This window comes from Adiantum capillus-veneris, chromosome 19 (assembly GCF_014529385.1).
Source record: "Adiantum capillus-veneris isolate H3 chromosome 19, ASM1452938v2, whole genome shotgun sequence".
Lineage (NCBI taxonomy): Eukaryota > Viridiplantae > Streptophyta > Polypodiopsida > Polypodiales > Pteridaceae > Adiantum > Adiantum capillus-veneris.
Genome location: NC_140949.1, coordinates 136,767,043 through 136,779,706, shown reverse-complemented (window position 1 = coordinate 136,779,706; position 12,664 = coordinate 136,767,043). Strand labels below are relative to the sequence as shown.

The 12,664-nt window shown below is 42.4% G+C and overlaps 1 protein-coding gene across 1 annotated transcript; it reads right to left on the bottom strand.

Moving 5' to 3' along the window:
- Positions 1–672: 672 nt before the first annotated feature.
- LOC147434934 (uncharacterized) lies at positions 673–1,104 on the bottom strand. Its single transcript, XM_086490103.1, has one exon. It carries the CDS (start codon positions 1,102–1,104, stop codon positions 673–675), a length of 432 nt encoding a protein of 143 aa, XP_086346229.1.
- Between the last annotated feature and the right edge of the window lie 11,560 nt (positions 1,105–12,664).

Sequence of the window (12,664 nt, the reverse complement as noted above, 5' to 3'; positions counted from 1 at the left end):
ATGGCAGCATATTGTACGAAGAGAGACATCTACAACTCAACAAGGTGTCCTTTGTGCTAGAGAGTCGTGCGTCCATGCTAGACCTTCAAATAGACAGAGCTACGCTTCTAGTTATCTATCTTTGGTAGACTTGGCCATCTATCGAAATCTCAATACCCTTGCCTACTCCATCTATAGCTACATAAGCAAGCTCCTCGAGTCGTTTTGTCACCAGAAGATGCTTTAAGCATTATCTGTAATGGCAAGGCTCTCACTCGCTTTGGTTCTCTCTCTCTCTCTCTCTCTGCGTACTGAAGCCCGCCAAGCTGCAACTCAAAGGTCTCTTGCATAGACTTTTGAGAAAGTGAAAACCCCCCAACTCAGTACGCGGCGGCGCGTGCTGATTTGGAGAAGATTACACTATTGCTCACTAGGGGCTTGCCTTAGAAATTGAAAAGCCCTCAAATCAGTACGCGGTGCCGCGTATTGATTTGGAGGGGTTGCTCACTATGGGCAACAGGAAGTGCATAAGGTTTGCACATAGAAATGAGAGCGTGCCCCGTTCTATTGGTCAGTTGTGCACCAACAAAACTGGGGGCTAACCGTATGCGAATCGGACTCGCGGCCTTCCAAGGACAAGCTCTACATGCTAACCAACTAAGCACGATCGCTTTGCTATCGGAGACAATTCTGTTAAGTATAAAGAGACATAATCTCAGCCTCTCCCTCTTGTTTTCGCACCTTCTCCAACCGCCCTCCAACCCACCACATCTGTGACCTCGTGTTTGCATCCTCTTCCTCTCCCACCTTTGCAATAGTTGCTTTGACCCCATCTCCACCATTGCAAGATTTGACCTGCACCTCCTCCCCTGAGCCCTCGTCCAAACTTGGCAAGCTCGTTGCCTCTACCTGTGAGTTGCCGCATGCATGCACTACGCCCCCTTGCTCAACGATGGATGCCCCCCACGCTTCACCATCTGAATTTTTTTTGCTTACATTCAAAATTGCATCTAGCTTTATTCTCTTTTTTTTTTCAATTTCCTCTAGCTGGTACGACCTACTCTTGATTCCTATCTGCGTGAGCCGTGAGCCCTTGCAATTCTCTGCCACCTCCCATATTTGCATGCCGATTATCCCCCTTCCGTCTACCGTCTTTGATTTCCAGTCAAAGTTTGAGAGAGAGAGAGAGAGTGAGAGAGAGAGAGAGAGAGTTCCTCCCTATCGCAGCTCTCTGTAGTTGCTTCTTCCATGGACTTCAACAAGCTTAATAATGGAGCCCTTCTTGCTACACATGGTGTCCATTGGAGAGAACAAGGTGGTATCATATTGTTGATATATACTGACAATATGCAGTGTATATATATATATATATATATATATATATATATATATATATATATATATATAGAGAGAGAGAGAGAGAGAGAGAGAGATGAGAATTTAACATCGTAGGAAACTATCCGAAGAGACCTTAAAGATCTATCTGACGAGGAGACTTGAACTCAAGACCTGTTATTCAAGGGGGAAACGGCATAACCAATCTAACACACTTGGGTGATAGAAAGGTTATACCATTTTCCTCTTCTTTATTAGCACACAGACAAACACACACACACCCGAGAGAGAGAGAGAGAGAGAGAGAGAGAGAGAGAGAGAGAGAGAGATGGATGTCAGCATTTAAAACAAAAGTGAAGAGACACATGGCCATAGACTAGGACTTGATGTTTTCCCAAACCCTTTTGCTCTTCTACCTCAAAGCATCTTGTAAGATTCAACTTAATAAAACCCAAAACCAAATTTTGACCACCTGTTTTTGGCATTAAGCTATAGATAGGAGAGATAGCACAGCGAATGTGCAAACCTTGCAGAGGCATAGGGGCAAGCCCGTCTCCCTTATCCATGGTGCATTCTTATCAACCAACCCTCCTCTCTCGCACGCCTTCAAAATTGACCGACTTTTGACTACTGGAAATCTCCTATTGAATTCTCTCACTCATGGCAAATCCTTGCGCAAGGCCACATGTCGCCATCCCTTTTCATATGGTGGAGGTAGCATAGAGCTTTGTCTTGCACGACCCTTTGCAACTACTAAAATGATCTAACATTCCATTTCTAGCAATGCTTGAGAGTAGGGCAAGAAACATAGGCAAAGCCAAGGCCTCACATGCACACACACACACACACACACACACACACACACGCACACACACAAAGAGGATGCCTTGAAGCCAAGCCGCATTTTGGGCATGCAAAGAGAGTGCACTTGAAGAAAGGATAGAGACAAGAATCTACTTTTGACTCCCTATAATATTTGAGATTAGCCCAATGCCTCAAGCATCATTGAGATTCTCTTTTGCATACTTGTGACTTTGCCCACATTTGAGAGTTATTTTACCGAAACATTTCTTGTAATCTACTTCCTTGCCATTATTTCCTTGGTGGATCCGCTCGACATTTACTTTGATCGGAAAAACCTGCTCGGTGTTCGGTAAAACCCTCATCTTCCTCATGCATAATCTTCAGCTCCAGCTCTTTACGCAGCAAAGCAATTTTAGCTTCATTGCGGCTTGTATAAAGACCTGCTAGAATATCCCAAGCCTGTTTTGCACATTTTACCAAATGAATGTGAGGAACAACATAGACAACGCAATCAATGCATGAACCTGCACATCCTTTACATTCCAACGAGCTTGTTCTACCATAGGAAAAACAACTCTAATAGCAACAATCCTTGCAGCAAGACCTGCAAGATCCTCAACATCGCCTACATTCTCAGAACCAGGATGTACATCAATGCCCTGCACATTATTCTAGACGCCCTTTGACACAAGAATGTGTTGCATCATATAAGCCCACATAGGGTAATTGTCCCCATCCAACCTGTCCTCAGCAGGAAACATCTTGAACACATCTGTTGTTGTCAGCCATGGTAAATGTTGCACCTGATGTGAAAACTGCCCGAAAAAAGGAGAAATGGAGTGGGAACAACACGTGCTATATAGCACAAACTGTAGAAAACTATAAGGCACCAGTTATGCAAAAAAAGGCAATGACAAGTTTTTTGCACCAAATGACAAAATAGCCTGTGCAGTAATGCCTGTAGTGGAAACGAAGGCCAATATGAGCCCGAATCAGAAATCTGAGCAGACTAAGCTCTACGAGCATTCTCAAAATATTTGTCGACCTACGAACGCTCGCCAAAGCTCACTAAAATCGGAGAAAGTGAGCAGGCGTGTGCTGGAGCAGCTGGAAACTAAGCCCGAGAGGATGCAGCCTACTCTGATACCAATTGTTGGAATTAGGGTTGCAGAGAAACGCACACAGCTTGGAGAAGACGGAGGAAGCTCAAGGCACACAAAGAGAGTGTGTTACTTAGTGTGCAATAGAAAAATAGATAGCCCTAGAGTGATGGGCGTATATATACAATGTACGAGGGAAAAAAACTCCTAAAGAGGGAAAAAATGCACCGGCGGTCCTAGTGTGTTCACACACATCACTACCACATGTATATGGTAACAACACACGTCCTTCCTTCCTGCGTTTGGGTTGCAACAACTCCTTGACATCAATCTCCTCCCATAGAATATGAAACTCCTCTATGATAGAAACCAAGTATACGTCCATGTTTCTTACTTTGTAGTTTATGGGCACGATCAAAGATAGTAGAAAATGGCCTTTTTTGATGGCCAAGCACAATGGAAGGTTGTAGTTGACTAGACATACTGGCCACGTGCTCCACGTTGAGCTCTGTACTCCAAACGGGTTCACGGCATCCGTTGCCAAGCCAAGACAAAGGCTTTGTGGTTCTTCTCGGAACCAGAGCCACTTCTCTTCAATGTGCTTCCATGATCTCTTGTTGGCGGGTACTCGCAAGACACCATCTGTGCATCTGTTGGATGCATGCCAGGACATCAATTTTGCGATCGTCAAGCTCTTAAACATGTTTTTGGTTTGTGGCACAATGGAAAAGTGTCAGAGAACCTTCATAGGGATTGAATCACCCAAGACATCCTCTCTATATCATTTTGCACCACATTTGGACATTCTAATAAATTCTCATACTCCAAATGGAACAAGCTACAATCATTTCTGCATGCATGGATTTTGTTGTAGTCCATGCCCATTGATGTGAGCGGCTTTTTTGCGTCAGGACGTGTAGGCGGCATGTCATTGCCCACACGTAATATTTGGCCTCTAAGCAGCCTGAACATAATAAAAGAAATACGTTTTAATCATGCATGGGGACTACAAAAATAAACATTGCATAATAGAGTCTTCTTTGAGAGACGTGTACCTGAAAAGTTCAATGGCGTTGTTGTCTAACTAGCCATAAACTGAGTGTATATTCAATAAGCCAAGGGATGCGCGAAGCACGGATATCCTTGCTCCATCATACAATGAAAGACATGTAAGTTTGCATAGTCCATCCTCCTCTTCTTCCCCACCCATAGATGTGGAATGACTTTTGCCTCCAAGAGGTACAAATCCATCTTCGCCGGCCCCACAGGTGGTGTGTCCATAAAATGAAAGGCGTCAAGCATGTCTTCCATGTGTTCTAAGTCCAAAAACGGCTCCGATGAGTTGGTGTGTGATGCAACATGCTCGTCAACGGCATCCTCACTGGGAAATTGTCATCTTTGTAGGGCTCTCGATGGCACCGAAGCTATGTCATGATGCTCTACTTGTTCTTGCCTCTAATTGTAGGAGTCAAAACAAAGATTCTCCAATAGACTTCAATCAAAGACTCCGTGTTGACGGCTATGATCATTACAAATCTGTCACTTACAAGACACTTGATACTTACACCCCGTGCATGCACAGGGAAATTTCTCCTCCACGTTCCCCTCTTCCATCTGGATCATTGCATCACAAACAGCTCTCCCCTTACAAGCTGTCTCCCTACAAGCTCTGTGAGAGTCTCTCTCTCCCCTTCTCTCTCTCTTCCCTCCACACACATAGTATCTCTCTCTCTCTCTTTCTTTCGTACATCCCTCTATCTCTCTTTTTCAATCCCTCTCTCTCTCTCTCTCTCTCTCTCTCTCTCTCTCTCTCTCTCTTTCAATTCCTCTTTCTTTCCCTCTCTCTTCCTCTGTTTTTCTCTCCCTCCATCCCTCTCTCTCTCTCTCTCTCTCTCTCTCTCTCTCTCTCTCTCTCTCTCTCTCTCTCTCTCTCTCTCTCTCTCTCTCTCTCTCCCCCCCCCACACACATGCACACACAAACAAACAAGAACACGTTTAAGAGCCCTGGCATTGAATTGCCGATAGTCAAATGAAGCTTGATTGCACCCAAATCCAATGCAAAATCTACAAAAAATCAACACAAAGCACACAAATTAGCATGTCATTCTCTCTACTTCACACACACATGCACATATATATCACTTATCCATGGAGAGAGAGGGTGTGTGATGAGAGAGAGAAAGGGAGAAGGAGGGGGGGGGGGGGGGGGGGGGGGGGGGGGGGGGGGGGGGGGCGCGCGTGTGTGACTGTGGGGGGCAATGTGAGTGGAAAGAGAGAGAAAATCGTGCATAGAGTCGAAAAACGCAAGAAAGTAGTTCTTGACCCGCAAACTCTCACAGTGGAAAGAAAAGAGGTTTTTCCTCCTTTTACTCATGGCCATTGGAATATGTGCCAATACTACCCTCGGTATAGTTGTCGGTAAGCTATTGGTAGAACTTCTGGTAAGAGTCTCGGAATATGCATCAGTAACTACTTTTAAAATAAATAATTTAATGTACTTCATTCATGTTTACCAATGGTTATACCGACAGCGTGAGAAACCATTTGTATCTAGCTTGTGGGTATGTGTTGTGCCTTTTGTAGTGCATTGTGCACATTTCTATCTCTCTTAAATCAATGCAAGCTATTATATTTCTCTTATACATCATGTGCTAATTTAGATTAGCACGTGGATTAGACTTTATCTCTTAACAAATTATTGTAATTATGATTGTCCCATTATGAATGCTACATTGGTGTATTCACCATAGTCCATCAATTAGTATCAGAATTTGTAATGTGACTAGTATCTCCTAATCACTCTTAGATCCTATATTCTAGACTTAATGCTCCTCTCTGGGCATTAAGTTGATTCAATGTCTACTAAGATTTTCCATAATTAATCTCATCCCTCATATCTTTAGGATTGGATTTGGGCATGTCTACATGGCCACTATCCTAGCCAATGATTTAAAATAACTAGATTGAGGTTTAACTTGCAGTTTTTATTTTTCTTTTTGCATGCTATCACACTCTCTGATTTTCTTACATTGGTACAATTGGCATGTTTGATTTATGTATGTGCATATTCTTCAAGGGCTTTTTAATGCACCTGCTCATGCTAAAATTTCTTGAGGAATGATCAAGTAATTGCTTAATCAATTCACTGGTTTTCTAGCCTCTCTACCAAATTTATATGCAATATTAGATCTTAACTTGTAGTTTTTATTTCTCTTTTTGCATGTACTCACACTCTCTGATTTTCTTACATTGGTGCAATTGGCATCTTTGATTTATGTATGTGCATATTCTTCAAGGGCTTTTTGATGCACATGCTCATGATAAAATTGCTTGAGGAATGATCTCTCTCTCTCTCTCTCTCTCTCTCTCTCTCTCTCTCTTCTCTCTCTCTCTCTCTCTCTCTCTCTTTGTTCTCTCGGAGGTTTTCCCTATCTTTCTCTCTCCATCCACCCCTCTGATCTCTCTCTCTCTCCATCCCTCTATCTCTCTGTTTCAATCTGTGTGTGTGTGTGTGTGTGTCTATCTCTCTGTTTCAATCTCTCTCTCTGTTCCAATCTCTGTGTGTGTGTGTGTGTCTCTCTCTGCCCTCCCCCCCCCCCCCCCCCCCCCCCAAACACATGCACACACACACACACACACACAAACAAACAAGAACACGGTTAAGAGCACTGACATTGAATTGCCGATAGTCAAAAGAAGCTTGATCACACCCAAATCCAACGCAAAATCTACACAAAGTACACAAATTAGCATTTCATTCTCTCTACTTCACACACACATGCACATGCAAACACGTGCACATATATCTCACTTATCCATGGAGGGAAAGAGGGGTGTGTGTGTGTGTGTGTGTGTGTGTGTGTGTGTGTGAGAGAGAGAGAGAGAGAGAGAGAGACAGAGAGAGGAAGGTGTGTGTGTGTGTGTGTGTGTGTGTGTGTGTGTGTGTGTGTGAGGGAGAGAAAGAGAGATAGATAGATAGATAGTTCTATTATTATCCTCACAGGTCAAATATGACCTATGGGACCAAATGAACAAGTCACATGGTGTGAGTAGAGGTCATAAGTAGTTTTCGATGCTCAAAAATGGTTGAGGGTTGCAATAGGGAGTCCATGGCTGAATATATGGGGAAAAGAGGACCTAATGAGGTCAAAAGCTGCGCACTCAAGTAGTGTGTGAAACTCACTCTCTTGCACTTGACGAGGGCATAAGGTGCAAAGTTGATGAGACTCCTTGCCAGTGCCCCAACGTCCTGTCTCGCAGCATAGACAATGGGAGCTTAGGCGAATGGAGGCAATGGTGCGGATCGCACTCAACCGGATGGGCTCAAGGATGTAGGGATGGGTTTGGTTATCTCCTGTGAAGAAGAAGAGAGATTTGTAGTTTGGGGCAATGTGTGGGGTGTAATGGCTGAAGCAAGAACCTCCGGATTTCTCCCAAGTCGTGATACATTGGCATTGTAAGAAGGCCTCATTAACTTGGGAGTCGATTGACGTATCCTTGACCAAGTGACATGCATCTTATCTTCCAAACCATTTCTTGATGTCAAGCATCCACCCAGAACTTAGTATTTTTCTCTTCCATGTCTTTTGGACCTTTTGACTTGCTTCATATGCGATTCTATGAAGTCGATACAAAGGGCTACATTGTGTCTTAAGCATGTACTCCACAACCCTTTGCATGCCCAAGACCTCAATGGGAAGCGATCCGGACTCAAGAAGTAAGAGCATGTAGGGTGTTTGTGTCTTGACTTGGAGAAAGTTGGTCAGAAAACGCTTTTGGACATTCTCAAACTCTTTCCAAGTAGACTTCCCGTCGATGCTACCACCCCACACCTCCACTCCGTAAAGAAGCACCGATGTCACCAATGTGTCAAAGAGGTACTTTTTGAGAGCCCAACACTTGATATCTCCAGCATTGCACATAGTCTCAAATGCATAATAAGCCTTCTTTTTGGCTTCCAAGCGAGGCATTGTGCAATCCTTCCATTTATGATTGGATGGAACCTCAAGGACAAGGTACTTGAAGCTAACTACCACTTCAAGTTGCTCATTGTTGTATGCAATGCATGGGTTTTCCTCATTGAGGGTCTTTACAAGCATAACCTTGGTTTTGGATCCATTCACGATTAGCCCGCTATGTAGGCAAAAGCGTCCCAAGACACTCATAAGCTTTTGTGCATCTTCTAAGGTATGTGCCAAGAGCATTACATCATCGGCATAAAGCAAAAGCATGATCACCACATTTCCGATCTTAACCTCTTCTATGCCTTCTTGTTGCATAAAATCAAGAACCATGCATTCCAATTCATCAATGAGTAGCCAAAGAGGGTTGGGGAAAGTGGGCATGCTTGTTTGACACCAATGGTTGTTGCAAAAAAATTTGAAATTCCATCTCCCATACATAGTCGACATATCAGTTTTTGATAGATGCGAAAGAATGCATTCATAGATTCTCTTGGCACTTTAAGGCTTTGCATACATCTCCAAAGATATCCTCGTGGTACCATGTGAAAAGCTTTCTTGAAATCCACAAAGCAACAATAAAACTTTTTTCCTTTCAATCGAGACGCTTCCATAAGAGCTCGAAGAGTGACAAGGTGATGAACAATGCTATGATGCTTTCGAAAACGTGCTTGGCCAAGTGCACGTTTGCCATTCTTTTCAGCCCATTCACTTATCTACATCTCCATGATACATCCAAATAACTTTGCCATCAAAGAACCAACCGTTATAGTGTGATAGTTGTTCACATTTTTTACATCTCCTCCTTTGTGCGAAGGTTTGATCCAATTTTCACTCCAATCATGAGGCATGCCATGCTGAAGTGCAAGGTTAAACATATCATGTATCCAATATCGTGTTTTATTGCTTATCCATTTAATCATTTCAGCCTTGACATCTTGAAGGTCCCCTGTCTTGCAAGTAGCAAGTTTCTCAAGCGCGCGGCATACATCTTCAATGGTAAAGAAGGGAGGCATAAACAGAAGGGAGCTACAACACTCCATCTTATCAACATTGAGTTGCTCATAGAGAGAGAGAGAGAGAGAGAAGGGAAGAAGGAGATGTTTGTGTGTATGTGCGTGTGTGTGTATGTGTGTGAATGTGGGGGGCAATGTGAGTGGAAGAGAGAGCAAATTGTGTGTATGTGTGTATGTGTGTGAATGTGGGGGGCAATGTGAGTGGAAGAGAGAGCAAATTGTGCGTAGAGTCGAACAATGCAAGCAAACAGGTCTCAACCCCCAAACTCGCACAGTGAAAAGAAAGGAGTTTTTTCCTCCTTTTACTCCCTCACGGGCATTGGAATATGCACCGATACTACCCTTGGTACACTTGTCGATAAATTATCGGTAGAACTATCTGTAAGAGCCTCAGAATATGCGTCGGTAACTACTTTAAAAAAATAATAATGTAATGTACTTCCTGCATGTTTACCAACGGTTATACCAATGGCATGAGAAACCATTGGTATGTGTTGTGCCTCTTGTAGTGCATTGTCCACATTTCTATCTCTCTTGAATCAATGTAAGCTATTATATTTCTCTACATCATGTGCTAATTATGATTAGCACATGGATTAGTCTTTGTCTCTTAACAAATTATTGTAATTATGATTGTCCCATTATGAATGGTACATTGTTGTATTCACCATAGTCCATCAATTAGTATAAGAGTTTGTAATGTGATTAGTATCTCCTAATCACTCTTAGATCCTATATGCTAGACTTAATGCTCCTCTCTTGGCATTAAGTTGATTCAATGTCTACTAACATTTTCCATAATTAATATTATCCCTAATATCTTTAGCATTGGATTTGGGCATGTCTACATGGCCACTATCCTAGCCAATGATTTAAAGTAACTAGATTGAGGTTTAACTCGCAATTTTTGTTTTTCTTTTTGCATGTTGTCACACTCTCTGATTTTCTTACATTGGTGCAATTGGCATGTTTGATTTATGTATGTGCATATTCTTCAAGGGATTTTTAATGCACCTGCTCATGCTAAAATTGTTTGAGGAATGATCAAGTAATTGCTTAATTAATACATTGGTTTTCTAGCCTATCTCTACCAAATTTATATGCAACACTAGATCTTAACTTGTAGTTTTTATTTTTATTTTTGCATGTTGTCACACTGTCTAATTTTCTTACACTAATTTTCTTATGTTGGTGCAATTGGCATGTTTGATTTATGTATGTACATATTCTTCAAGGGCTTTTTGATGCACATGCTCATGCTAAAATTTCTTGAGGAATGATCAAGTAATTTCTCAGCTCGTAGCCACACAAGCATACATCTCATATGCACTCTTGTAAGTGCGGTTACGTGAACACTTTCCTGTGTGCAAAACAATTGTATGCCCATCAAAGTGGGAGTAAAGTCGACCACTATTGAGAGAGGTAAGAAACTTGGGGAAATTATGGCAAAGTTTCCCGTGTACAAGGAGCATAAACTCAACTCAAAATGGCATTGATGCAATTGCCACAATATGCTGAAAGATATAACATGCTTGTCATCACAATATGGGACTCTTGTGTATGACCTCTTAATGTCGAGACCAGATATAACAACCATAATGGGAGTATTTGCAGCTAGGATTTCCACTTGTGCGATGACTGACAGTAGCATGATGCACTGTAGAGTAAGGCAGGGCATTACAAGATACATACATGGTATGCATGTTGATTCTAGTGGGGATATACTGTTTTGCACACCGCTAGAGCCTATAAGGGAACATGCATCGACTTCAAGAGAGCTTGTGAGCATATGTTGAGATGAGATTCCTCCCTATACCTCATGTACATACTACTAGGTCTTATAGTAGTACCACTTATCAAGAGAACTCACCTTTAAATGGGAGATTGTTGTAGTAAAGGTAGTGTGCCTCTTGCTCGGCCGGATACGCTAAACACGTTCGACGTACTGCCCATCCTTTGTACACACCTTATTCTTTAGTAGATAGAAGAAGAAGGGGCTCTCTCATAGATTTTGGTGAGGCTTACTCCACCACCACAAGCAACTTCTCTTTTCTCTCACACACACTCTCGCACACTCGCACTTGCTCCCCGATCCTCACAAGGGTATCAATTGTGAGGATTGAGAGCGATGATGCAATTTCATGAGAGTGCATGCATGAGAGAAGAAGGTGACTTGTGTATGGGTGGAGCTATTCTCCACCCAGAGAGCCCCTTATTCTCCTATCTACTAAAGAATAAGGTGTGTACAAATGATGGGCGGTCATATGCCTCTGGCACGTCCGGTCGCGATAAGAGGCACATCGCCTTTACCCCAACAAGATCATGATGTTCAGTACAACATGAACAAGGTGACGATCTCACAAGGGCCTGCCTAATGCCACATGGGTTTACGTGTGTGTGTGTGTGTGTGTGTGTGTGTGTGTGTGTGTGTGTGTGTGTGTGTGAGAGAGAGAGAGAGAGAGAGAGAGAGAGAGAGAGAGTGAGTTAATCTTTGAACTAGGCATTGCTCAATCTCATACACACATGGACGTTGACACTACCCTCTCACTAATCACCAATAATATCACACTATTCAAGTACACACAAACATATGGAACTCTAATTAGCAATATGCAATCCTACTTGTGCATAGATCCTTCACACACACTCTCCAATCTTATGCAATCACTAACTAGAGACCAAGTAGAAGGCAATCTTGCATCAATAACACAAATGAGAGACTTGTCCCCATAGTAATAAGATGATCTCCAGAGAAAAATGTGGCATATATAGCCTTGGAATGTATTCAAACAAATAATACGGCGAGGAATCACAATGACTTACATAAGGGGGGAGAGAGAGAGAGAGAGAGAGAGAGAGAGAGAGAGAGAGAGAGAGTAGATCCTTCACACACACACGCACACACTTTGATCATGCAACAATTAACTAGAGACTAATCAGAAGACAATCTTGCATCAATAACACAAATGAGAGGCCTTGCCCCAAAGTAACAAGATGATCTGAGAGAAAAATTTACCATGCCTTGGAATGTTTTCAAACAAATATAACACGGTGAGGACTCACAATGGCTTACAGAGAGACAGAGAGAGAGAGAGAGAGAGAGAGAGAGAGAGAGAGAGAGAGAGAGAGAGAGAGAATCTTCAAACAATGTAACCTATCATGGACCATTCGAACGCAAAAAACACTCAGCCATTCTTTGACAAAAAGTATACAAAGGCAATCAAAGAACTAACATTTGACTTTAGAACTATGTACAATATGTTTAACTATGGCTTTTGATGTGTTTCCTAATCACTCTTAGATCCTATATGCTAGACTTAATGCTCCTCTCTTGGCATTACAGTTGCATTTGGGCATGTCTACATGGCCACTATCCTAGCCAATGATTTAAAGTAACTAGATTGAGGTTTAACTTGCAGTTTTTATTTTTCTTTTTGCATGTTGTCACACTCTGTGATTATCTTACATT